The sequence below is a fragment of the Megascapheus bottae genome, chromosome 11 (genome assembly GCF_031878675.1).
Source record: "Megascapheus bottae isolate mThoBot1 chromosome 11, mThoBot2.hap1, whole genome shotgun sequence".
NCBI lineage: Eukaryota > Metazoa > Chordata > Mammalia > Rodentia > Geomyidae > Megascapheus > Megascapheus bottae.
This window is the reverse complement of record NC_143519.1, coordinates 56,941,329-56,968,089: the sequence shown is the minus strand read 5'-3', so window position 1 is coordinate 56,968,089 and position 26,761 is coordinate 56,941,329. Positions and strand designations below refer to the sequence as shown.

General features: G+C 37.5%; 1 protein-coding gene across 4 annotated transcripts in view; it reads left to right on the top strand.

The window, feature by feature from the left end:
* Pan3 (poly(A) specific ribonuclease subunit PAN3) overlaps positions 1-26,761 on the top strand; it is a 135,624-nt gene that overhangs the window by 67,213 nt on the left and 41,650 nt on the right. Inside the window, exons 4-5 of one of the 4 annotated variants that reach the window (XM_090342336.1) lie at positions 3,043-3,106; positions 15,163-15,281. The exons of the other annotated variants lie outside the window; for them this stretch is intronic. Of the exons in view, the coding sequence (XP_090198462.1) occupies positions 3,043-3,106; positions 15,163-15,281 (183 nt within the window). The remainder of the gene's footprint in view (positions 1-3,042; positions 3,107-15,162; positions 15,282-26,761) is intronic. 4 annotated transcript variants of the gene reach the window in all.

Genomic DNA, 26,761 nt, shown 5'->3' with positions numbered 1-26,761 from the left:
TGTTTTTAGCACCAGCTGCTTGGTTACTGTGGGCCATAAATTTTGTCTCCCAGTTTGAAGTAATATTGCTTAACCATCTAAGACACATTGATCCCAAGTATAGTTATTAATCATGACAAAAAGTCATGTTTTGCTTTTGTGACTGTGAGACAAGATCAGATTGGTTAGGATTCTCCTATACACAGTCTGTCATTGTTAGGCCAAGTAACTTCTTAGTTACTCCATCCAGTCAGGTGTGAGGAAGGAGGTTCAGATGAGCATGAGTGGAAAACTTGGAAGCCACCTGCCAATTCCTCTGTGTACTGTGGACTTAATGCTTTTAAGTAGTTAGGCTATATGTAATACATATACATAATGTGTGTGTGTCTGTATCTATGTATATGTATGTATTACACACATATATTTGTATAAGCTGTTTTGTTCAAGGCTAGCACTCTACTACTTTGAGCCACAGTACCACTTAAAGATTTTTGAGTGGTTAATTGGGGATAAGGGTCTCATGGGGTCTTTTCTGCCTGAGCTGACTTCTACCTGAGCTGACTTCCACCCACGATTCTCAGATCTCAGCTTTCTGAGAAGCTAGGATTCAGGCACAGGCTCCTACTTCAGCTTGTATCTACTTTTAAAATATCACCAAGCATATCTAGTAACAGAATATTGATGGTTGCCATCCATAGAAATGAGTCTTTTCCAGTATACTGGAGTTTTTTTTCTGAGATTTTTTTCTTTTGCCAGTCCTGGGCCTTGATCTCAGGGCCTAAGCAGTGTCATTGGGCTTTCTCGACACTAGAGCTCTACCACTTGAGTCACAGCACCATTTCTGGCTTTTTCTATTGTATATGTGATACTGAGGAATCGAACCCAGGTCTTCATGCATGCTAGGCAAGAACTCTACCTCTAGGGCAACTCCCATCCCTTTTCTTTCTGTCTGTCTGTCTGTCTGTCTGTCTGTCTGTCTGTCTTTCTTTCTTTCTTTCTTTCTTTTCTTATTTAGTCTTATAGTTTTAATCAGAATACTTTATTTTTAGCCAGTATTTTTGCAGAGAAAGATTGCCAGATTTTACTGTTAGCTTGTTTTAGGCAAAATTATTTTGCTTTGTTAATTTATGCTGAACACTGTGTACCGCAATCATTGTATTGGACCAGAATACAATTGGTATGTTTCAGTTTGCTACCAGAGCAGTTTGTTTCAATGTTACATAATTGGATTATTATTATTTTTTTTGGTGGGTCATGGGGCTTGAACCCTGGGCCTGGACACTGTCCATCAGCCCTTCAGCTCAAGACTACTGCCCTGTCCCTTGAGGCATAGAGCCCCACTTCCCATTTTCTAGAGGTTAATTGGAGGTAAGAGTCTCAGGTCCTTTTGTCCCTGGGCTAGCTTTGAATTTTGATCCTCAGATCTCAGCCTTATGAGTAGCTAGAATTACAGGTGTGAGCTAATTATTACTATTTTTAACCAATGTAACAGTGGTATTCACAAGACAATATATTTGAAATGAAAATTACAACTTGGGAGGGGATAGAGAAGGGAAAGAGAGAAAAACATGGGAGGTATAACAGTGTTCAAGAAATAATGTACTCACTACCGTATGAATGTAACTGTAACACCCTGTATGTCAACCTGACAATAAAATAAAAAATGAAAAAAAATTAAAAAGAAAAGAAGTGATTTACAAACAAAAACTATCCAGTTTTTTTCTTGGAGGGGGAAAAAAAAGTGGCTCATTGTTTTGAGGAAGAGCTACAGGTACACATACATCCTTGAATACTTTGCTCAAATCAATATTCTGTAATCCCTGTCCTTAAGCATTTCCTGTAATACTCACCAAACCTGAAAAACTAAGCATTTCCTGGAATGATATTCAAATTAGAGTGTAAAAAATGAGGAGAAGAAATGGAAATATTCCCTGGAAAATGCAATAATGTGTAGCCACATAATTTTCTGGAACAATATTTTGGACAAAAATCCACTTGTTCTTAGGCACAGTTATTTTCCTGAATCCTAAAATTCCCTTTATGAAATAAGCCCTGACATAAACTTCATCAGTTTGAACAAAATATAAACACTAGCAAGTATGCACTAAATTGTCATTTTGCTATAGATTCTTGTTATTTTCACTACTACATCAGTGATCAGGTATTTTTTCAATGTGAGCTAATTATTTTGATTCTTTATTCTTTTCATTGGCCTTCTGTTCCAGTATATTTAGAATTTAGCTTCTTTTTTTTTTTTTTTTTTTTTTTTTTTGCCAGTCCTGGGCTTGAGCTCAGGGCCTGAGCACTGTCCTTGGACTTTCTCAAGGCTAGAGCTCTACCACTTGAGCCTCAGCACCACTTCCGGCTTTTTTCTATGTATGTGGTACCGAGGAATTGAACCCGGGTCTTCGTGCATGCTAGGCAAGCACTTTAACCACTAGGCCAAACTCCCGGCCCCTAGGCTTCTTAAAGGTAACTTTAATCTTTTCCCTAAATCTGTTGAAGTGCCTAAAAATAGCATCTTAAATAGTCTTACTCAGGAAAGTATATATTTTAGCCTTTTATTTGAATCACTTATTGGCTGTTATGCTGTTTCTTATGCATATTCTTGAGGACAGTACCTTCTGAAATTTGAGATTCTCTTCACTTGGAGGCTTAAAACCCAACACTTGCTGGATTGTATAACCAGAGTTGCTGATTTTTGCTAGGTTTGGAGTAGTCAGGGATTTCCTTTCCCAATGTGTTTGCTGCTGCTGCTGCTGCTATTGCTACTTGTCCTGGGACATTATTTTGAAAATAACCCTTCTGTTTAGGTTTTTGATGTCTTTTATTTCCTTTGGAAACCTTCCTCTTCTTATACTTAATCTGGTGAGAACTAAGAGCACAAATAAATTTTAAATACTTCCTTTTAAGATAAGAGACATATTTTGAATTAAGTACTTGATTGTTGCATGTAAATTAGATACATAGGCATTAGATTATCCTTTGAGGTTAGTTTTACTTCATTTCTGATTTGTATTGCTCTTCTGAATAACTGAAGTTATGTTGAATTCATTGTTGCAGGGGTTATTGAAGCTCAATCAAGATCACAATACAGTAAAACTGGGCATCAGGGACTTCTACCTTGGTAACGTTAATAGGACAAAATAACGTAAATGAACTATATTATATCTAATAAAGTTTTTCAGAATACCTGGAAAAGAGTAGTTTAAATTCTGAGGCTATTTAAACCAACCCTCCCTCCCTCCCTCCCTCCCTCCCTCCCTCCCTCCCTCCCTCCCTCCCTCCCTCCCTCCCTCCCTCCCTTCCTTCCTTCCTTCCTTCCTTCCTTCCTTCCTTCCTTCCTTATTTTTGACAGGTCTTACTTTATTTAGGCAGCAGTGTTTGACCACACATGATTCAAGAATACTCAAACAAGAAGTCAAATACAAAAAAATACTAAACATTGATCTTTATCAACAATAATACCATGCTTGCTAATCATCTCTGATGTAAAAGAAATACATGGGATGCTTCATAAATTTGTCCATTATCCTTATGTGGGAATCATGCCAATCTCTATTTTTTCCAATTTTTGTATTGAATGCAGAGAAAAGAAGGGCATTCAATATAAGCTGAACCGTGTTACATTTAAATATATATGCTTTAAAACTGTTGCAAGCAAGGTGTGGGATCATGCTGTATAACTCAGGTACTTACAAAGTGCAGAAGGAGGGTAACAGTAGAAAAGCCTGTCAAAGTTGAAAAGGAAAGCTTTAAAAAAATAAGTTTTATTAAATTACTTTTAATGCAAGGGAGATGAGGAAAGCATTTATTTTCTTCTGTTTCCTTTCCCCCTATCCGCCTTCCTCCTTTTCTCCCTCTTTTCCTCTTCTCTTTCTCCCTTCTCTCTTTCCCTCCCTCTCCCTCTCCTTTTTCGGTATATGGGTTTTAACTTATGTTTACTAGGCCAGCTGTATGTTTCCAGCCCTTTTTGATTTTTAGTTTAGTTTTCAAGAAGGGTCTTAGGCATTTTGGCCAGGCTGTATATACTTTGGCCACAGTCCTCTTTTATTTCTTGTGTCACTATGCCTGACTTATAAAGCATTTTCTTGAAGTCAAACTTTAATTTCTAATTTGGTATAGGCATTTCTTCATTGGAATGGAATCCAAAGTTAATTGTCATTAATTTAATCTTTACATTTTTTCATGATCAGTTTTTATTTTCCTTTTTATTGTTTGGAATATAATCTTTATAAACAGAGTACTGAAATCTCTAGTTATAACTTAATGTGCTTTATTATTGCAAATGAAAGAAAACAATCATTGACAAATCTACTATTGCTTGAAAAGGAAGAAGATAGTTGGGGTTTTTTTTGTTTATTTTGCCAGTCCTGAGGGTTGAACTTCAGGGTCTGAGCACTGTCCTTAGGTTTTCTCAAGGCTTTACCATTTGACCCACAGCACCACTTTTGTCTTTTTCTATGTATGAAACACCAAGGAATCAAACCTGGGTCTTCAATGCATGGTGTGCAAGCACTCTATAAACTCTCAGCCCCAGAAGGTAGTTTTTGATCTTAGAAAAAGTTAACTTAGTAGCTAACCCTCTTTTTTACAATTTTGTTTAGAACATACATGTATTTTTGTTGTTGTTGTTGTTGCTGGTCATGGGACTTGAACTCTGGACCTAAGGGCTGTCCCTGAGCTCTTCAGCTCAAGGCTGTCACTTTACTTGAGCCACAGGGCCACTTTTGGTTTTCTGGTGGTTAATTGGAGGTAAGAGTCTCACAGACTTTAGTGCCTGGGCTGGCTTTGAACTGGGATCCTCAGATCTCAGCCTCCTGAGTAGGTAGGATTACAGATAAGAGGCCACTGCCGCCCAGCTTTGTTTAGAATATTTTAAAAACAATTTAAGTGTTATGATTTAAAAGTTTGCCACCATTCACAGACTGTAGAAGATACTATCATATTATGTTATTTGTCCAAGTTTGGGGACAGAACGTTTTTTCTATTCCTCAGATATTACACTGACAAGTTAATTACCATGGATAAAGAACAGTGGGTAACATCCCTAAAATTACAGTTAAAATTCTGAATTAAAAAAAAATAGAATGAGTTTCTCACATTTAATGGCCTTTGTTGTGTTAATGACAACTTGTCTTTATAAAGAGCAGTATTCCAGATAAGACTGAAGTTAGTCAAAGGAAAGATCACTATGTGGAGGCATAGAACTGAAGGTAATTGTACCATTCTATGATTTCAAGGAAATTATGTCAATATTGGGGCTTAAATTTAGGGGCCCACCGCTATCCCTTACCTTTTGTTTAAGGTCATAATCCACTTGAGCCATCCCTATATTTGCAGGTTTTTCTTAATACTTTTCTTGATCACGGGTAGATTTGAACTGTGATCCTCAGATCTCAGCCTCCTTAGCAACTAGGATTACAGCTCTTAAGTCACTAGTGCCTGACTTTTCTACAAAATATTATTGAAAAATGGGATAAAAGTCAGGTAAATGTATTTAAGTGAGTAGGCAGGGTTTGAGTTTGGTCAATGTTAATAAGCAAATTTTGAGAGGAGGCTTTAGGGTTTTTTTGTTTTTATCATTATTGCTTATACTGTTTGTAATATCTGGGTAGTTCATGTATTTTTGACCCAGAGACCTAAGTGAACTCTGATTATATAAATCTTTCCCATAAAGAAAGCTTTATGGGAATGTATTAAAACTTGCCATATTTTACATATCACAATGAAATGAGAAAGTTTTACTTTTAAGTAATTCATCATCTTATGAGTGAAATGTCATTAAATATTTCATCAAATTCTTTTGTGTCAGCTCATATGTGAAAAGGACCCTAGTTTTACTTGTCAAAAGAATGATGAAAATTCGCATTGTGGCATCTTTTCTTGCCTTATTCCTTAATTTTATTTTGATTGTCTGATAAAGGCTGTAAAAATAAGATTGGAGGTTTTTTTTTTCTACTCACCTACAGAATTTGGGAATTTCCCGAAAAGTACCTATAATCCTGATAATAAGGAAGCATCAGAAAAGAATGCAATATTGGTATCCAAACTTTAGTCTGCCATGAGCCTAAATTTTGGGTGCTTTATTAACAGAAAATAGTTACCACATCTTACAAAAAGTATTACTTTTAATAATTGCTTTTTAAAAAATTATTTCCATCTGTGATCAATATGCATATAGAAAAAGCTCTGTTGAAACTGTAGAAAGAAAAATCAATGAAAAGCATACTTCCCTGAGAATTTTAATTTTCATACATGTGAATATCATTTGTTTGTACAATGTTAGATATTCCTTTACAGTGTTAGATATAATAAGAATCAGAATAGTTAAAAAAAGATCAGTTGACTGAGATCAGAAAATATCTTTTTCCAAATTCATTTATATCTTTTCCTTCCTCTTTCCTTTCATCCTTTCTTTTCTGCTTCCCTCAGTGTTTTGTTGTTGTTGTTGTTGTTGTTGTTTTATGCCAGTGTCAGGCCTTGAACTCAGGGCCTGAGCACTTTCTGGCTTTTTCTATATATGTGGTACTGAGGAATTGAACCATGATCTTTGTGCATGTTAGGCAAGCACTCTACCACTAGGACAAACTCCCAGCCCAAGCCTCTTAAGTTTTTTTTTTTTTTCCCCCTGTGGGTCATGGGGCTTGAACTCCACCTGTTCAGGACGCTGTTCCTGAGCTCTTTAGCTCAAGGCTACTACTCTGCCATTGAGCCAAGCCCCACTTCCCATTTTCTAGAGGTTAATTGGAGATGAGTCTCAGGTCCTTTTGTATCGGCCTGGCTTTGAACCTTGGTCCTCAGATCTCAGCCTCCTGCATAGCTAGGATTACAGGAGTGAGCCACCGTGCTTGCTTTGAGGTTTTTAATGCCCTCTTTTATCATGTCGTTTTCAAGTCATAATTTGCTAATACAAAAAAAAAAACCATAAGATCATTGGGGAAATTGTGTCTTTCCTGATAATAGTTGATCAATGTAAATATTTCTTACTATTCTATCAATGAGTTTTTAGATTAAACCCATTCTGAAACCTATAGACTAGGATAGGATAGTATGTTTTTACACTTTTTTTCCTTGACTGTGTTGATACCCAGCATAATATTGTTAAGCTATAAGATTAGAATTTTAAATTAAGTAATTCGGAAGGGCACTCTTGATATAATTTGAAGAATCATAGGTATACTTGTATTAAGTACCTCATGTGATTTATCCAATATTACTAACTATAAAATGTTAATTTGAATACTGTTACATTTGAATACGGTTACATGATAGAGTTCTGTATTTCTCTCTCCCCCCGTCTCTCTCTCCCCCCGTCTCTCTCTCCCCCCGTCTCTCTCTCCCCCGTCTCTCTCTCCCCCCGTCTCTCTCTCCCCCCGTCTTTCTCCCCCCGTCTCTCTCCCCCCCCGTCTCTCTCTCTCCCCCGTCTCTCTCTCTCCCTCTCTCTCCCTCTCTCCCCCCCCCCGTCTCTCTCTCTCCCCCGTCTCTCTCTCTCCCTCTCTCTCCCTCTCTCTCCCCCTCTCTCCCTCCTCTCCCTCCCCCTCTCTCCCCCCTTTCCTCTCTCCCTCCTCTCCCCTTCCCCCTCCCCTCCCCTCTCCCCTCCCCCCTCCCCTCTCCCCTCCCCCCTCCCCTCTCCCCTCTCCCCTCCCCTCTCCCCTCCCCCCTCCCCTCTCCCCTCCCCCTCCCCTCTCCCCTCCCCCTCCCCCTCCCCTCTCCCCTCCCCCTCCCCTCTCCCCTCCCCCCTCCCCCCTCCCCTCCCCCCTCCCCTCTCCCCCTCCCCTCCCCCCTCCCCTCTCCCCCTCCCCTCCCCCCTCCCCTCTCCCCCTCCCTCCTCTCCTCTCCCCCTCTCCTCCCCTCCCCTCCCCCCTCCCCCCTCTCCCCTCCCCCCTCCCCCCTCTCCCCTCCCCCCTCCCCCTCTCCCAACACCACTTACAGTTTTTTGTTGTTTGTGTGGTACCAAGGAATTGAACCCAGGACTTCGTGCATGTTGGGCAAGCACTCTACCACTAAGCCAAATTCCTGGCCCTAATAAGTCACTTCTTAAAAGAAGTACATGCTGCTGGTGCCTCGCTATTATGTTGAATTTTCTTTTATGTTGCAGATTAATTTGTGTTTTGAACATTTTATCTATTCCTTGGAGAAGATTTAGAGCTATTTCAGATTTTATGATCCTTTTTTTGTTTTGTTTTGGCCAGTACAGGGGCTTGAACTAGGGCCTGGCCACCGTCCTTGAGCTTTTTCAAGGGTATCACTTCCACTTGAGCCACAGCACCACTTCCAGCCTTTTCTGTGTATAAGATACCAAGGAATTGAACCCAGGGCTTCATGCATGCAAGGCAGGCACTCTACCACTAAGCTACACTCCTGGCCCCTCAGTTTTAATAAAATTAAGCTACACTAGGTTGAAAATGTTTCTGAAATCCATTCTTTATTTCTATAAAAATATAGACCCAAATAAAATTTTTTTATAAAAAATAATTTAGTATAATAAAAAGTTGATTAAATAAAATGACTTTGCAAAGAGCAGCACATACGTAATTATTTTAAGTGTTGAAACATTTGAGATGGTTAAATTTAGTTGAGATTAAAAGCTTTCAATCCTTTTGGGGCCAGGAGTTTGGCCTAGTGATAGAGTGCTTGCCTAGCATGCACAAAGGCCAGAGTCTGATTCCTTGGTATCACATACATAAAAGCCAGAAGTGGTGCTGTGGCTCAAGTGGTAGAGCTCTAGCCTTGAGAAAGCCCAAGGATATTGCTCAGGCCTGAGTTCAAGTCCCAGGACTGAGGGAGGGGGAGAAGTAATAATCCTTGGCTGCTTTAATAGTTTAAAATAGTACCTTGTACTGGTCTATTAGGTTTACATTCACCAGAAAGTATTCCTAATGACTTTATTTCCTGGCTTAATCCATTAATTCTAGAAAGGGTAAATTGTTAAAAATTCATAAAAGTTAACTTGGCTCAATGTTAGTCTGAAAATGTACCAAAGACGATTTCATCATTTTTCAAATAGTACTACCAAGTGTGATGCGCACTTGTAATCTCACAAATTTAGAGGTTGGAGGCATAATTGTTAAAGGACAGCCTAAGATACATAGCAAGATACTGTTTGCAAAAAAAGTGTATCTGGGCAGGGAGTTTGGCCTAGTGGTAGAGTGCTTGCCTAGCATGAATGAAGACTGGGGTTCGATTCCTTAGTACCACACACATAGTAAAAAGCCAGAAGTGGTGCTGTGGTTCAAATAGTAAGTGCTAGCCTTGAGAAAACCCAAGGAAAGTACTTAGGCCCTGAGCTCAAGCCCAGGACTGGCAAAAAAAAAAAAAAAAAGTGTATCTCCTAGGATTCTCCCAATTTACCTATCCCATTTCTTTACTTTGCCTTCAGTTCAGGTACTGATCTGTTTAAGAAAGCCCTTCCCAACAGGCTCTATTGGCTTACACCTATAATCCTAGTTTCTTAAGAGGCTGAGTTCAGAGAGCCATGTTTGGAAGCCAGCCCCAACAAGAATGACAATCAACACAAAGCCAGAAGTGAAGCTTTGGTTCAAGTATAGGGCCGACCTTGAGCTAAAAGTTAAGAGACAGTGCTCAGGCTCTGAGTTCAAGCCCCAAGTCTAACATAAAGAAGGAAAGAAATTCTGTTAATTCTGAAGCCCATTCCTGGTTTAGAACCAGTGATTTGGAGTTGGGGCAGTGGAGAATCACTTGTCCTTCAACAGCAAGGGAGTGAGTAGAGCTTCCCTACCCACTTGAGATAATTCTTGGTCTGTATATTTGCAATTAAGAAAAAATACTGACATTTTGTTCATGTTTTAAGAGTTACTGTTTGTTACTGTATAATTTCCATATGTTATAAAAACTTAGAGGTATTAAAGATCCTAAGTTGAATAAACCAGTTCCCTAAACTTGCTTCTCTCTTTAACTGGTTAGAGTATGAAAATTTTTAATTTGCTGTAGTAGAACATGCTTTAACTTCTTATTCGTCCCTCAGGGTGTTTTTTTTTTTCTTCTTTTTCTTCTCCTCCCTCCTCCTCCCTCCTCCTCCCTCCTCCTCCCTCCTCCTCCCTCCTCCTCTTCCCCCCTCCTCCTCCTCCTCCTCCTCCTCCTCCTCCTCCTCCTCCTCCTTCTTCTTTTCTTCCTCTTCTGGGGCTTGAAATCAGAGCCTGAGCACTGTCCTTAGGCTTCCTCAAGGTTAGAGTTCTATCATGTGAGCCACAGTACCACTCCTGGCTTTTTTCTATGTATGTGGTACTGAGGAATCTAAACCCGGTCTTCCATGTATGCAAGGCATACACTCTACAACTACTCTAAACCTGGCCCTTGTTTTGTTTTTTTAAATAACAGTTTTGGTGGCTTTAACTTAGGGCCTGGGTGCTATCCCTGAGCTTTTTCATTTAAGGCTGTGAGCTCTACCACTTGAGCTCTACTTCTGGCTTTTTGGTAGTTAATTGGAGATGAGAGTCTCACAGATTTTTCCTGGGTTGACTTTGAACCTTGATCCTCAGATCTCAGTCTCCTATATAGCTCGAATTACTAGAGAGAGCCACTGATGCCTATTTTGAGTTTCTGTTCTCTGAACTTTTAGGAAGTTAAGGGAAGTGATCATCTCTCTTGAGAAATGCTTGAGAAAATGTTTAAGGCTTACTTGGCTTTTTTCCCTTCCCTCTATATCGAGTAAATCAGTAATCTCTTCCTGAGGTTGAATTAAGGGGCTGAACTCTGTCCTTGAGCTTTTGTGCTTATGTCTAATAATCTGCCATTTTAAGTTATATAGCCATTTCTGGGTTTTTTTGGGGGGGTGAATTGGAAATAGGAATGTAATGGACTTTTCCTGCCTGGACTGGGTTTGATCTGCTATCCTCAGATCTCACACTCTTGAGTAGCTAGGATTATGGGTGTAAGCCACCAACAACCCAGCTCATACCTGTTTTGACTTGTTCTTCGCATGGTTTCTTCTCCCTACCCCCATAGCATCACAGGATCTAGCTTTTAGGTCTCAACTAATATGTCACTTTTAAAAAGAAGTCCTTGGACTAAAGTATATTTCCTTTAAATCTTTAAATTATCTTTAAATCATCTTACTTCCTTTTAAAAACGGCAAATTTGAGGTTTCATTTTTTATTTCTATGGAATGAGGGGTCCATCCTTGTTACACCATTGGAATTTATTCTTTGTCTTAGAAAATGTGTACATACTGTCTAGTAAATATTATTCAAATTACAGTAACTGAAACTTTCCTGTAGTTCTTACACATTCAAGCACATTGAAGGCTTTATTTTTTTGCAGTTTCAGTTACATGTTGCCAGCCTCAGTCTGAAAATACGAAACTGAAAATTACAGAATTTATAAATTTTTAAGTTGTCTACCACTTTTGGGTGGTGAGGTGAAAGCTTTTTGCATTGACCAAGCAAAATGAGACTCCTCTTCACCACCATTTCTACACTGTATGAATTATTGAAACAATCCCTGAAAGTACAGGTTTGTGTATGGAGGATTTATACAGAAACTACCTGGTAGTTCACATAGATGTTGTCTTTGGTTATCAGAGCCACTGTGTGCCCAAGAAACTCTTTATGTAGACTAATATATTGTATCTAAAGCACACAATTTTAGCAGTGCTCAAAAAGAAGCTAGAAAATGAAAAAATATTTTGTAGGATGGGAAAGAATTGTTCTTTTACATAACTTACATAAAACTGCAAAGAGTGGGGCCATAGTGAAGAGGTAAACATTAGCTTATAGGTTTTGGTCATATTTTAAGTTAATAGCATCCACTGGGGGTAAGGAAGGTCCTATTGTGTGTTACCAGCTTCCTTTTCTGAATAAATGATTATTGTTCTTTCAAGTCTATCTTGCATCATAACTGACTCTGTTGTAAAGTACCTATCCTGGTCTTTAAGAATATGCTTTTGTACATAGTCAGAATCTCCCCATCCCCAGGGTTTTGAGCTTGCTCTGTGTGGATCTCCTCCTCCTCCTCCTCCTCCTCCTCCTCCTCATCCTCATCCTCATCATCATTTTAGCCAGTTCTGAGGCTTAAACTCAGGACCTGGGCACTGTCCCTGAGTTTCTTGTGCTCAAGAATAGCATTCTACCACTTGAGCCACAACGTCACTTCTGGCTTTTTTTTGTTATACTGAGGAATTGGCCCCATGGCTTCATGCATGTTAGACAAGCACTCTACCACTAAGCCACACTCCCAGCCTTTCTCTTTCCTTCTTTGCCCATGCTGAAGTTTATAAACATGTATCACTATGGCCTATTTGAAGTGCCATTTTTCTTGGAAAATTTTTCGTTTTTTTTTTTCCCCCTCTCTTTTGCCATCCCCAGGCCTTGAACTCAGGCCCTGGGCTCTGTCCTCGTTATTAATGCCTTCTGTTCTTATGCTTTAGTGTTTTGAGAATCTCACAATGTATTTTTAGACTTCTTTGGTCTGAATGTTTTATATATATTTCCGCTGTTAAAGTAGTATGTCTCTGAAGGTATTTTTTATCATCTTACCTATTGTTATCAAACATGAGAACCTATAGTAAATGTGAAAATTGAAAATTTTTAAGTGCTTGGGGAAAGTTTATGTGTTAGCTATTTCTGAAGTTCTTAGAATCTTGCTTAGTCATTGACTCATCTCAGTCATTGGTTTGAAAAAGCTTTCATATGTAGTACAGATTGATTGCCTATGTTGCCTTGAAAATACATGCTCCCCTGTTCCCATTTAAGATCTAATAAGTCAGAAACCTTACATTTGGAGCAATGAGTTTCATCTATATTATACAATGAATAGGAAAAAAAAGATTGTTATACTTATCTCCCCTTCTAGAAGGGGAGTAACTCCAGAAAAATTTAAAGAAAAGTTAATTTTCTCTGATTTAAATGAAGATATACAAAGAGAAAAGATTCATGGAAAACAAAATATTTGGTGTATTTTAAAGGCTAGATAAAATGTCCTTATTTTTTTTTCTTAACACTTTAGAATACATGAAGTTTTTGTTGTTTTTTTTCCAAAGTATAACATAGCAGAGTGTTCATTCTCAGTCAGTGAACTTAAGGAAAAAATAATTGAGTCAGGTGAGAAGTGAATTGGGTCTGGCACTGAAATACAGGCTTAACGCAGGATTCTTCTTGGTAGAACAGGAAAATCTTACTTTCCTTTGAAGGAGCTATGGTAGGACAGGGCTATTTGCAAATAGGTATTTTGTTGTTGTTTATTGAACACATGTTGGTTAAATACTGCACTGTAAAATGTTGATAATAATACATAGTAGTTGTAAACAAATTAGAATAGCTAGACAATTGAAAAGATTAAGTTGTACTGAAATATGGAAAATGGCATATAGGCAAATTTTTCCTATATTAAACATAATCTGATACCCTTTTCTTAAAATCCTCAACAATTTTTTCAGTACCTTTCCAGAATTTGACACTTTTATTTTGGGAGTTTCAGAATTTGAAGAGAGATTTTTAGGGGGAAGACCAGAAAGATGGGTAGGAGCATTTTTTTTAATATAACAGTACCTGGAAACTGGAAGCCTTAATTTCCCTGCCATTTATGCTGTTAGGGAACCTGTGATCCAGTAATGTCAAAACTTAATTAGAACTCAGGATGGTGGTTTTCAAGCATTCTTTTTATAAAGCTTTAGAACGTTGGTGAGGTCTGTATTTAACCCCCAAATCTAAAATTATTAAAATTGGTATTTGCAGTGTTAGGTTTATTGCATTAACTGAGATACTTGTTCAGTGAGTATAAGAAGGCTATTTGATATTGTTGGATAAAATAGCTTGGAAATTGATAGTGTAAATACTCATCAGTTCTTCTGTACTTACAACACGAAAGTCATGATTTTCATGGGTATGGGTTACACTCAGTTCCATCCAATTTTATGTAATCCCTTATTCATTTAAAATTTAAATAAAGATTAGCAGTCACTACAAAACCTCTTTGTAAGTATACAAGTGACTGTATGGGTGCTTTAGTTTAAGAGCTGTGGGAAAATATCGGAACTCAACACAAATGAATTATGTTGGTGTTGGTATGTTAAAAAATAAGTGCATAGTAATTTGAACCTGTACTTGTGTTTTGCTGATCTAATAAATAACAAAGTACCCAAAAAGAAATTCAAATAAAGCCCTTGGAGAATCCCAAAACATTGGCCTTATTTCCCCTGTAATTCTAGTTGAGACAGGCTTGGTAAATGAAGTAACAGATGAGCATAATATTTTATTTTAATGAGCATAATTTTCAAGATAATGTATAATCACTATGATGTTGCCATTCACCATTTGAGCTTTGTAGCACTGAGATCATTGGCTGAGTATCAAGAATTTTTCACATTATAATTTAAAAATACATTTTTTGAGTAGGCTAAATATCTTTATACTTGGTTCATTTAACTAATAATTTTTTAAACATGAAGAGTTGTATTAGTCATCTTCATAAATGGACATAATCTTGAGTAATAAGTTATATGAAAACCTTTGAGTGTAAGAACAACATATCATTTGCACAATAGTTTGAGCAGTTCAGTTCTTAGGTTTTTTTCTTTAACCTTCCTTATCAATAAAATGTACTGTAGTAGACATGAACCCATGGAATACAAAGGGTCCCTTTTGTATTGTATCTAGAAACTCAAAGGCCACATATAATGATTTTTTTTAACATACTTGCGACAGCAAGTCACTATTTCAGAACCTGAAAAATAATGTTACTCTTTAGATTCTTACTCAGAATGTTTCAACCAAGCAAAGAACCCTGCACAGAATGAATGAATGCAGCATTTTCTTAGACAAGTCAACTGCTGATAGGTGGAATATCTCTGTCTGTGTCTGTCTGTCTCTCTCCCTCTCCTTCACCCTCTCTCCCTCTCTCTCACACACACACACAAAATTTATTAATAAACCTAAAACAGAAGCCCTTTATATTCCCTGCATATTTCTTCCTCAGTCAGGAATGCTAAAGTTTTGAGTGATAGCTTCCCTTGTATACTTTGTTGGCTATTTAACATTCTTGCTGTAAATGAGTGAGTGAAAGCTTTCAAGTGCCTTCAGTTTTCTGCCTACTGTAGTTGAAAGGAAGTTGGCCTATTTTTTTCTTTTTCTTTTTTTGGACCCAGTAACTTTGTCCTATCCACTTGGGTGTTGAAAGAGCTTATGAGCAGTAGCTGTTCTGATTTTTGTTGGTTGTTTTCTCTAGGGAACAAGCTCTACCCTCTGAGTCAGCACTGGACTTGAAGATAAATCCTACAATTCATGAACTGACTGATTCGACTAAAGGATGGATAGTTTGGGCAGCGTTGGACAGCTCTATGAGGGGTCTGTTTGTTTAACTGAAGGGATTGTTGAGTTCAGCAACTTTTAATTTCCCAGATAAAGGGTTGCTGTTGTGAAAATAGGGTTTATGAAGGAATCACTTCTGACAGTTACCAGTATTCCTATTGACTTTTTTCATTTATCACCAGATATGGAACAATTATTTAACATGAAAGTATTTTACTGTTACTTGTTAACAGCAAGAATTTGTATGTTCTATGAAGTTACATAGGATTTTTACATTTTGCTTATGAATCCAAGTTATCCTTTTTCCATATTTATCTCAAGAAAACCTTTTAGCACTTGGATTATTTAACCCTTGCAAAAATAATAGGCATTTATGGCTTGAAACTTTTGAAGAATAAGCAGATTGATTAATATTTTATTAGATCAGCAGATAAGATCAGCAGATAATTTACATTTCAGATTATAGCTAGTATTGTAATGTGCTTTATTCCTAATAATTTTTGAATGCTCATGTAATAATTTTAGCATAAAATTTCTAGTTTTCAATCTTGGATGAGGTTAATCATAAAACATAATAAACATGGACTTTTAAACTGAAACATACTGGGTAGTGTGGTACACACCCATAATCTTGGCTTTTTGGGAGGCGTAGGTAGGATGTTTACAGTCTAGACCAGCCTGGGGAAAAAAATCATGGGACATTGTAAAAAATAACTAAAGCAAAAAAAAGAGGGGGGCGGTTCAGCATGGCTCAGATAGTAGAATTTCTGCCTAACAAGTGTGAAACCCTGAGTTTAAACCCTAGGACTACAAATAAAGTAAAATGAAATGCTCCAGGCAAAAAAGCAACTTTATACCTTAGTTTTCTAAGTACCATTAAATTGTTCAAGGATATTTGGAATTACCTTATTGAAGAGGTTTTTTGGTGGGGGAGGAGAGGGGAGTGTGGTTGGCTGTGGGGCTTGTACTCTGGGCCTGGGTACTTTCCCTGAGCTCTTCAGCTCAAGGATATCACTCTACCATTTTTCCCCCCTGGTTATGGGGCTTCAGCTCTGGGCCTGGGCGCTGCTGTCCCTGAGCTCTTCAGCTCAAGGCTACCATCCTACCCCAGGGCCTGGACGTTGTCCCTGAGTTCTTCAGCTCAAGGCTACCCTTTGAGCCACAGCCCCACTTCCCATTTTCTATTGACTAATTGGAGGTAAGAGTCTCATGGACTTCAGTGCCTGGGCTGGCTTTGAACTGCAATCCTCAGATCTCAGCCTCCTGAGTAGCTAGGATTACAGATGTGAGCCACCAGTGCCTGGCCTGAAGATTTTTTTTTTTTAGTCAAGCTAAAGGATAAATTTTGTTTGAAGTATATGGAAGATTGTATGATTAATAGGAATACTGGGAATTTTGTATAGCAGTATCTTTAGTAGGTTCTAGATTTCAGTAGCTACCCACCATGAGATGTGGACTTCATAGACAAATGAACTTCCATATAATTTAACTTAGGGTTCATTAGTTGCATGATTATTGCTTATTGATAATTCTTTTAGATAGTTTAAGAATTATTTGTAAAGCTTAGTTTTACTGAACAGTGAAATTATTAAGGGAATTAAAGACTAGTTTTAACTTCTACTTGCTAATTTCGTTGATATTTCTGGATAGTGGGTTGGTTTATTTTGTGCAGTCTTTTCTTTATTAGACCCACAGTTAAAACATAGACATTACTGTATATGCTTGTTCTGGGCTTATCTCTCTGTCTTTCAGTATTTCCATTTTTTCACCCCATTTGATGGTTTAAAAGGGATAGCAAAATGTTCTCAATTTAAAGTTAAAATGATAACTTTTTTTTACTTGATAAGATCTTGAAAAATCATCACCATTAGTTCCATGGTGAATAAAATAACCAAAACTTAAATTCCTAGATTCTAATGTCATTTCTCCTTCTCTCCCTCTCTCCCACCTTCCTTCCCTCCTTTCTTCTCTCCCTTCTTCCTTCCCTCCCTTCCTCCCTCCTCCTCTCCTTTTCTCCCTTTTTTGTTTTTGTCTGTCCATCACAGGGCTTGGGCACATGTCCTGGGCACTATCCTTGAACTTTTTGTCAGTTGTGGGGCTCGAACTTCGGGCCTGAGCACTGTCCCTGAGCTCTTCAGCTCAAGGCTAATGCTCTGTCACCTGAGCCACAGCACCACTTAAGGTTTTCTGGTGGTTGGAGATAAAAGTCTGAAAGCCTTTTGTGCCCAGGCTGGCTTTGAACTGCGATCCTTAGATCTCAGTCTCCCGAGTAGGTAGGATTACAGGCGTGAGCCACCAATGCCTGGTGTCCCTGAGCATTTCTAGTGCTCTGTCACTTGAGCCATAGCTCTACTTCAGTATTCTGGTGGTTAATTGGTGATAAGGGTTTCATGGACTTTCCTGGCTTGGATGGCTTTGAGCCATAATCTTTAACTTCAAGCCTTTTGAGTAGCTAGGATTATATTTGTGAGCCATCAATGCCTGGCTAAGATCCAATTTCTTATAAAACGTCTCTCATGGGCCAGGAGTTTGGCTTAGTGGTTAAAGTGCTTGCCTAGCATGCACAGAGACCCGGGTTCGATTCCTTGGTACCACATACATACAAAAAAGCCGGAAGTGGAGCTGAGGCTCAAGTGGTAGAGCTCTAGCCTTGAAAAAGTCCAAGGACAGTGCTCAGGCCCTGAGCTCAAGCCCAAGACTGGCAAAAAAAAAAAAAAAAAAAAAAAAGTCTCATCAATTACATAACCTTTATGGGAAGAAAATGTAAATTTGTAAATTAAAAAAAACTTAAGGCATTATTTAAGTAGTTTAATACTAGGTATTAATAATTTAATAATTTAAAACTAGATCTTTAAACTCAGCGACGCCCTGAATTATTGTTGTAAATACCCTTTATACCTGGCTGCATAGTATTTTGTTTTTTTTTTTTTATCAAACAGACCTTTTAATATCACCAGTATAATTTTCAGTGTTACTAATTAAGAGTGCCAGAAGTTTAATGGATAAAGGTTTTAATTAATCATGTTAATTTCAATCTCGTTTCCCCCCGGTCCCCTTTTATGTATCTTTTTTCTCTAGATAAGTTTTCATAGCCATAGTAGTTTGAAGTTAAGTAACATGAGGTTGCTACACAGGCTGTAATAACTTGAGGAGCCTTCAGTCAATTCTCATTTCTGTCATTACTGACTTAACAAACCACTGAAATATGTTTAGCCCTAATTTACCAGTTCGTAAAACCAAAGGAAGAACTGATCCCCTTCTAGCTTGAAAGTTTTGAATAACTTTTCCTGAGCTTCTTAGGCTCAAGGCCTAGGGCTCTACCATTTGAGCCATAACACCACTTCCAGCATTTTTCTGCTTATATAGTACTGAGGACTTGAACCCACAGCTTCATAGATGTTAGGCAGGTACACTACCACTAAGCCACATTCCCAGCCCTGTTACATTTGAACTTGAGGTTGCCAGTCTTTAAAAATGAAATTAAAAAGTTGAATTACAGTGTTTTTAAGTCTCCTTTTTTTCTTTTTCCATTTATTTATTTATGTATTTATTTGTGTGGATGGAGCACTAGGAATCAACCTAGATCCTTGTATGTATAGGCAAGTATGTTATCTTTTTTTAAAATATATACATATATTATATAAAATATATATAGTTTGGCCAGTTCTAGGACTTGACCTCAGGGTCTGAGCACTGGGCTTTCCTCAAGGCAAGAGCTTTATACCACTTGAGCCACAGCACCACTTCCAGCTTTTTCTATGTATGTGATATGGAGGAATCGAACCTGGGTCTTCGTGTATGCTAGACAAGCACTCTACCACTAGGCCAAACTCCCAGTCCAAGTATGTTATCTTTTACAAAGCAATGTGTATCAGGTGTGCTATCTCCTTGGGAGGTAGAAGTAGGGTCATCGTCTGAGGTTGGCTTACACAAAAACTTGAGACCCTACCTGAAAAACCAACTAAAAGCACTTGGAACGTAGCTCCAAGGTCAAAGAATGTTTGTGTAGCAAGCATGAGGTCCTGAGTTCAAAAACCAAAGGGTAGAAGCACACATGCATATCTTACCTATAAATAATCTTCCTGGGTTATTGCTTTAAGCTGTTTTTCCTAAATAAAATTCTGTGACAGTGACTTTAATTTTTTTTAAGATGGTGGAATTTACCAAGGCACCAGTGGCTTAATGCCTGTAGTTCTAGCTACTCAGGAGGTTGAGACCTGGAGGATCACAATTTGAAGAACCATCTGAAAGACTCCATATCCCAGTTAATCAGCAAAATTCCTGGCTGCCTTAAATAATAAAAGCAAGCAAGCTGAGTTCGAACATGAAGTTCTGAGTTCAAGCCTAAGTACTGGCACCAAAAACAAAAAAACCAAGCAAGCAAATTTTTCTTAAGCTCCCAGTCATAACCCTTTCCTTCAGAATTATTTATTATTAGAATAATTCATTATCAAGAATCAGGCTTTGGGACTGGAAATATGGCTTAGTGGTAGAGTGCTTGCCTAGAATGCATGAAGTCTTAGGTTTGAGGTTCGATTCTTCAGTACCACATAAACAGAAAAAAAAAATCAGACTTTTTTCATGCAGTTTGAGTATGTCAATTTGAATAATTTTAATATACAAATGGTACAATTTAGTATGCCAGATTTAATAAGCAAATAGATACAATGGCTTGTACCTTGGTACTCTGCCTATAGTCCCAACTATTTGGTCGGCAGGGAATGGAAGGATCAAAATTCCATGCTACCTGCCACAAACCCGAGATATCTTCTCAATTAAGTCAGCTGACTTAATAAATTAGAGGATCATGGTCTTGAAACCAGCCCTGGGAAAAATTCTACAAGAGCAAAAGGGTTTGAGATGTGACTCAAAAGGTAGAGCACATGACCAGTAAGGATGAGATCCTGTGTTTCAGTCCTAGTACAATCTTAACAATAAATAAAATGTGTGTTCGTAACTGGAATTTTATTTTTTAAGGCACAGAGCTTATTTCATTAGTGTATATATTGTAAGTACTTCAGGATAAGAGATAGTAGGCAGTAAGAACTTGGCTAACTTTCCCAGTCACTAATACAGGCACTTAAATGTATGTGGGTGTAAAAATAGTGTAATCAACATTCTTATTGTTATAACTTAAGAATTTTTTATTTTTTACTTTTGAAAACATCTTACCCCTTTCCCTAAGGAAGATAAAAGACAAAAACAGACCACAGTGCAAGGATGTAGCTCATTGGCAAAGTACTTGCCTAGCAAGTGCAACATGCTGGCTTCAGTCCCCAGTACCGAGGGCGGGGGGAGGTGGAAAAGAAAAGATGAGAAAAGGCAAAAACAAAACAAAAACACCCACAAACTTTTTAAACCTTGTATTTTTTCTATAACAGTTTTAATTGTAGAGCAGAATCATAAGAAAATGATGACTTACTAGAGACAGTTCATCCTATTTATGTAGAAATGAGTGAACAAAAACCTATGAGGTTGTCTTATAAAACTCTTAAAAACCTTGTAAGATTGTCCCTCAGCCATGTATGAAATTTGGCAAGAATTCTCAGTTCTCAACCTACTACGGGTGATTTATTGTGCCTAAATTCTTTGGGGCAAAATTTATACTGCACCCCCAGAATTTGGGGTTCTGGTATTGTGTACAAGGCATGGGAGAGGGTGTAATACGAGCCCTGGGTACCAACTCCTCTCTGAGCAGATAAATTGTTCATATTACAAGGCACATTATGTACTTTCTGACATTTCATAAAGGGGAGAGAGCATATGAGACTCAAGATGAATTCCTTTAGATTCTACCCTGTCTTTTTCTCATTTGGCTATGTGCCCAATGGTAAGTCTCTGCTGTGAATACTATGTGTTTTAAATTGTAGCTGATTGCTGAATGTGATCTTTGTTTTAGGGACCTTCTTTCATGTATTATAAGGTGGTTTTATTTAATATGGGAATGATCAACACTGGGAGAATTTCTTGTATTTGTGATATTATTCTGGAACGTCTTTAATATTATATTTCAGAAATTTCTTTCCAATAGAATGGAAACTTACATTGCATATAGTTACCTGTATTTGAGGAATTGTTTTGACAGTACCTTAATTATAAATACTCCCAAGACTTCCAAGATACTGAAACCTAATTGCAATAGTAACTAAACTGAAACACCTTCCTTGAGTGCATACTGAGTCCTACTGAGTAATAAGAATGGGCTAAGAAACGAAAGGTTGTCTATGCAGCACTTAAAATACCGAGTGGGAGAAAAGGCACTTTGAATTCATCCTTGAAGTTGGACTTTTGTAACTTACCCTCTGATAGAGAATAGTCAAAAGTGGAGTAGCCTTCTGTTCCGAATTTGAAGATGAAAATAAAGCAGCTGTATTTGAGGCTATAACTGAGTACTATATAACTATGAGGCAGGTGTATAACTTTGTTTACTCATGAACGTGTTTATAAGTTGCTTATTATGTGTGTTAGGAAGGTAATGCTCTCTCTTTGTCCTAGTTCAAGTTCATCAGTTCAACATACATATTTTATTAATTTATATTCTAAATTTTTTAGTGTACATGATCACTTATTTTATTGGAAATTTACTTTGGTTGTTGGAATTTCATTACAATAGTATAACCTAGATTTGTCTAGTCTGCAATGATTATGAGAGTGATACTAATCAGAGAAGACTATCTGTATTCCAGATTCTTCCAAAGCCCTTTTGTTGTTGTTGTTTAGTACAGATGGGTTGTATATGTTTGCCCGTAGAGGTGACTGAAGTCTCTCTGTGCTGCTTAATGGCAAGACCATTTGCTTTTCTTCCATCTTGCTATATTTAATACTTCTCACCATTCTGGTGAGAATGGTATGTGCCATTTCTCAGGACTGATGATGTGTTTTTATTTCCATCTTAATTGTTGATACCAGAAAAGGAGAAAGGTTTCACATTTATACTGATTCCCTTTCAGCTTAGTAAATTTGCGCTGACAATGTGCAAGTAAAAATTGTTTCACAAATGTGAATTCTAGAGCACTGGTGTTGGGAGGACTGTTGACTATATGCTGTTGTAGGAAGAAACAGACTTGGAGACATGGATACACAAAGCAGCCTGTAGTCTCAAGGAAATTGAACTGAGTCGTCAGTGGATTGAACAGTGTCCTCATCTTTACAGCAGTATCTTATTCCTTAATATGGGTACATGGGTTCGTTCTGTGTGTGCATTTTTCTTATAAAGTTGTTTTTCATATGATAGAGAATTTTCCATGACATTTTAGTACTTTGTGTTTAGATCTTATATGATAGATTTATTCATAGATACTTTAATATTGGTTGATGTACTTGGTGTCTATTAAAATTTTTTTCTAGTCAGTTGTTTCTCCTGTGAGGATATGAGGTTTTTGGGGTTTTTTTGTTTTTTTTGTTTTTTTTGCCAGTCCTGGGCTTGAGCTCAGGGCCTGAGCAATGTCCTTGGACTTTCTCAAGGCTAGAGCTCTACCACTTGAGCCTCAGCACCATTTCCGGCTTTTTTCATGTATGTGGTACCGAGGAATCAACCCAGGTCTTCATGCATGCGAGGCAAGCACTTTAACCACTAGGCCAAACTCCCAGCCCTGGTTTTTTGTTTTTTTTTTTTTTCATTGAAAGACTAGTTCTGGTTTGGCAGAGAATTGTGTATTTGAACAGTTACAATTTCTGCAGATGATATTTTTAAGTTTGTTTGTTTGTTTTTGCCAGTCCTGGACTTGAGCTCAGGGCCTGAGCACTGTCCTTGGACTTTCTCAAGGCTAGAGCTCTACCACTTGAGCCTCAGCACCATTTTCAGCTTTTTTCTATGTATGTGGTACCAAGGAATTGAACCCTGGCTTTTGTGTATGTTAGGCAAGCACTCTACCACTGGGCCAAACTCCCAGCCTCTCATACAATATTCTTTTACTGTAATTTACAAAATACATAAAATATATATAGATTAAAGTAATACAAAGTTAGGCACTAAGTTCCACCCATTTATTCAGTGATTGCTAATGAACTACAGGATAAGCAAGATAAGTTTCCACTATTACAGTATTCATGGTTTACTTTTTTGCTTTATGATTTTCTTCCTTTGAGTTGTTTGTAGTTACTGTAATAATAAAGAAGTTTTACGTGGCCATGCGCTGGTAGTTCATGCCTGTAATTCTAGCTACTTCAGGAGGCTGAGATCTGAGGATTAAGTTTTAAAGCCACTGAGCACGAAAGTCCATGAGACTTTTACCTCCAGTTAACCACCAGAAAACCAAAGTAGCACTGTGGCTCAAGTGGTAAGAGTGCCAGCTACCCTTGAGCTGAAGAGCTCAGGGACAGTGCCCAAGCCCAGAATTCAAGCCCCACAATTGACGCCCCTCCCCCAAAAAAAGTTTTACATGATTATTGCTGATGGCTCTAGCCTATAGTCCTTGTTAATTAGGAGACTGAAATCTGAGGATCAAGTGTTCTTAGAGACTTCCATCTCCATTAGCCAGCTAAAAGTTAGAAGTGGAGCTGTGGAGATCAACCTTGAGTAAAAAAGAGAAAACACAGGACCTCGAGTTTACATATCACTGAAAAGAAAAAAAAATGTTTTACATGATAGCTATTGAAAATTGCCTTTAAAATATTAAAAGTGTCAGGTGTCAGTGGCTCGTACCTGTATTCCTAGCTGTTTCAGTAAGCTGAGATCTGAGAATCACGGTTCAGAGTCAGTCTGGGCAGGAAAATCTGTGAGAATCTTATCTTTAGTCACCAAAATGCCAGAAATGGAGCTGTGGCTCGAGTAGTAAACTATTAGTTTTCCTCAAGAAAGCTCAGGGATGATGTGTCTAGGCCTTGAGTTCAAGCCCCAGGATTGGCAGATCCTGCCACCCTTCCTCCCCTGCAGTGTCAAAAGTATATGGCAATACATCATTTCTCCTTTTAATAATTTTTAACCTTTTTGGTCCATGCCAATCTTGAGGCTTTTTTTTTTCTTTTTTCTTTTTTGGCTTACCCTGGGTCATGAATTTAGGACCTGAGCCTCTTAGTGCTCAAGGCCAACATTTGAGCAACAGTGCCACATCCGACTTTCTGAGGAGTGAGTGTCATTGGAGATAAGAGTCTCAAGAACTTTCCTTTCTGGGCTGGCTTCAAACTGCAACCTCAAATTTCAATGTACTGAGTAGGATTACGTGTGAGCTGCTGGGGCCCAAGAGGAGACTGTTGAGTCATTTTAATTAGATGATTGGCTTGTCAATATGTAGTCATCTTTTAAAAAACATATTTCAAGCATTTGATTTTCTATAAACAAAATAGTATAATTGGTCCATTTCCTATTGATTGCTTTCTGTTTTCATAATGGTTCTAAGAACAATAATACTTTGTGCAAACTAGCCCTCCATCTAAAATGTCCAAATGTTTTTGTGCTGTAGAAATTTCTGTATATGTCTTGGAGACTTTATTTTCAAAAAAGTTTAATGAATTTTCTTTCTTAGTACTTGAATTTTGAGTTTTTATTGTCAACATTGTAGTTGTAAAAATAATGTCCTGAGAACCTTTTGATTTCATAATAAACTCTTAAATGTTCATTCTGAATATTCATCTGAGGTATATGTGAGTGATAAATGAAAACATTCATGTTTATGAACTTTTTCCTGAATTATTTTTATATTATTTATTCCATTATTTAGCAATTCATCACATCTAACTATTGTGTAGTTTATGTCTTCCCTAAAGTTTGAAATATACCACTTTTGTTTTAATGGTTATTTTTTTCATATATGTGTGTGTGGTCAGTTTTGATGTCTTACTCTACTGTTGCTCTGCTGTTCATATATGCCTCTACCAGGCATCTGTAACACTAGTTTTGATTACTTTCAAATGTCTGGCTAGCATTAATACCCTATTTTTTAAATTTATTTTTCTTTCTGGTTTTTCTTAATTTTTCCGAGCCATGCTCAGTGTCTTTGTTAATTATTTTTCCGAACTACTATTATGATTTTAGATAATTATAAGGTAAAATTGGAAAGTGTAAAATGGTATGTATGCTTCCTTTGTATAAATTGTGTTTTATTTCTGTCAGAATTTTAATTTTTTTCTTCAGGTTCTTATCATTGATAACATGTTTCATACCTTTATTGCTAGTTAAGGTTAAATGAGTTGTATATTTGAATTTCATTTTCTTGTCCTCTTCCATTGTAATAATTCTTAAGGGCTCTGCCCATCAATAATTTGAATATTTTTGTTGTGATTCATCAGTCATAAATTTCCTTCTTGAAATGTGTATATGTTAGCCAGGAGCCTGCATATGATTTAACCTGTAATCCTAGTTACTAGAGGCAGAGATCTGAGGATTGTAGTTTGAATCCAGCTCAGGCTGGAAAGTCTTTTGAGACTTGTCTACCAGAAAAAAGACTGAAATGGGGGTATGGTTCACGTGGTAGAGCAAAAAAGCTAAGGGACAGCACTCAGGCCCTGAGTTGAATTCTCAATAGTAGCGTGTGTATGCACACACATACAAGCGTTGAGTTTAATAGATTTTACCATATTTATAAGTTTCTACTACTACTACTAGGATCTAATTCTGTAACTTTTCCTATACTTTGTACTATTTTTGTAAACCTTAAAGTAAACCTGTACTTACCAGCATTTTTTTACTCCTGTGCCTTCTTTTAGTCTTTCGAAAGGACTAATCTCCTTTCCAACTTCATGAGTTTTTATTTTGTAGCTTTCATATGAATAGAGTCTAGTATATAGCATTTTGTGTTGGTCTTGTTGTGGGTGGATATACTCTATTATATAAACACATTGCACTTAGACTTTTCAGGAATTATTTTTAATGCTACTTATGTGGGTATAATGTGTTCTTTTCTGTTGGATAGTACACATAGTGTTGGAATTTCCTGGGTGGATAGTAACTGTTTAACATTTTGAGCAATAGTTAAACTATGTTCCAAGGCAATTAAATACTTGTGCTGTCAGTGTAAGTAAGAGAAGTAAGAGTTCTGATTGTTTCCTCCTTAGTGTTGCTATCATGCATATTTTGAATTATAGTTCTTCTTGAGAGGTATATCACTGGGGTTTTGATTTTTTTTTTTTTTTTTGGCCAGTCCTGGGGCTTAAACTCAGGGCCTGAGCGCTGTTCTTGGACTTTCTCAAGGCCAGAGCTCTACCATTTGAGCCACAGCACCATTTCCAGCTTTTTCTATGTATGTGGTACTGAGGAATTGAACCCAGGTCTTTATGCATGCTAGGCAAGCACTCCACCACTAGACCAAACGCCTGGCCCCATGTATGAAATTTTTATGGGCTGATAGGTGGAAATTTTCTGGTCCTATATTTACTGATTGGTAAGCCATTGAAATGCATCCTTTATATATGTTAGAGTTCTGAACTAATAGGTGCAGTTGGGGACAATCAGCTTTACGTTTTGATGTGAAACTAAATGTTTATTTTTAAAATGTTTCTAAATGCCAGTGCTTGAAAGATCTTTGTTTATGATTTTTTTTTTTGCTCACAAAATTTTATATTGTAACTTTGCCCATTTG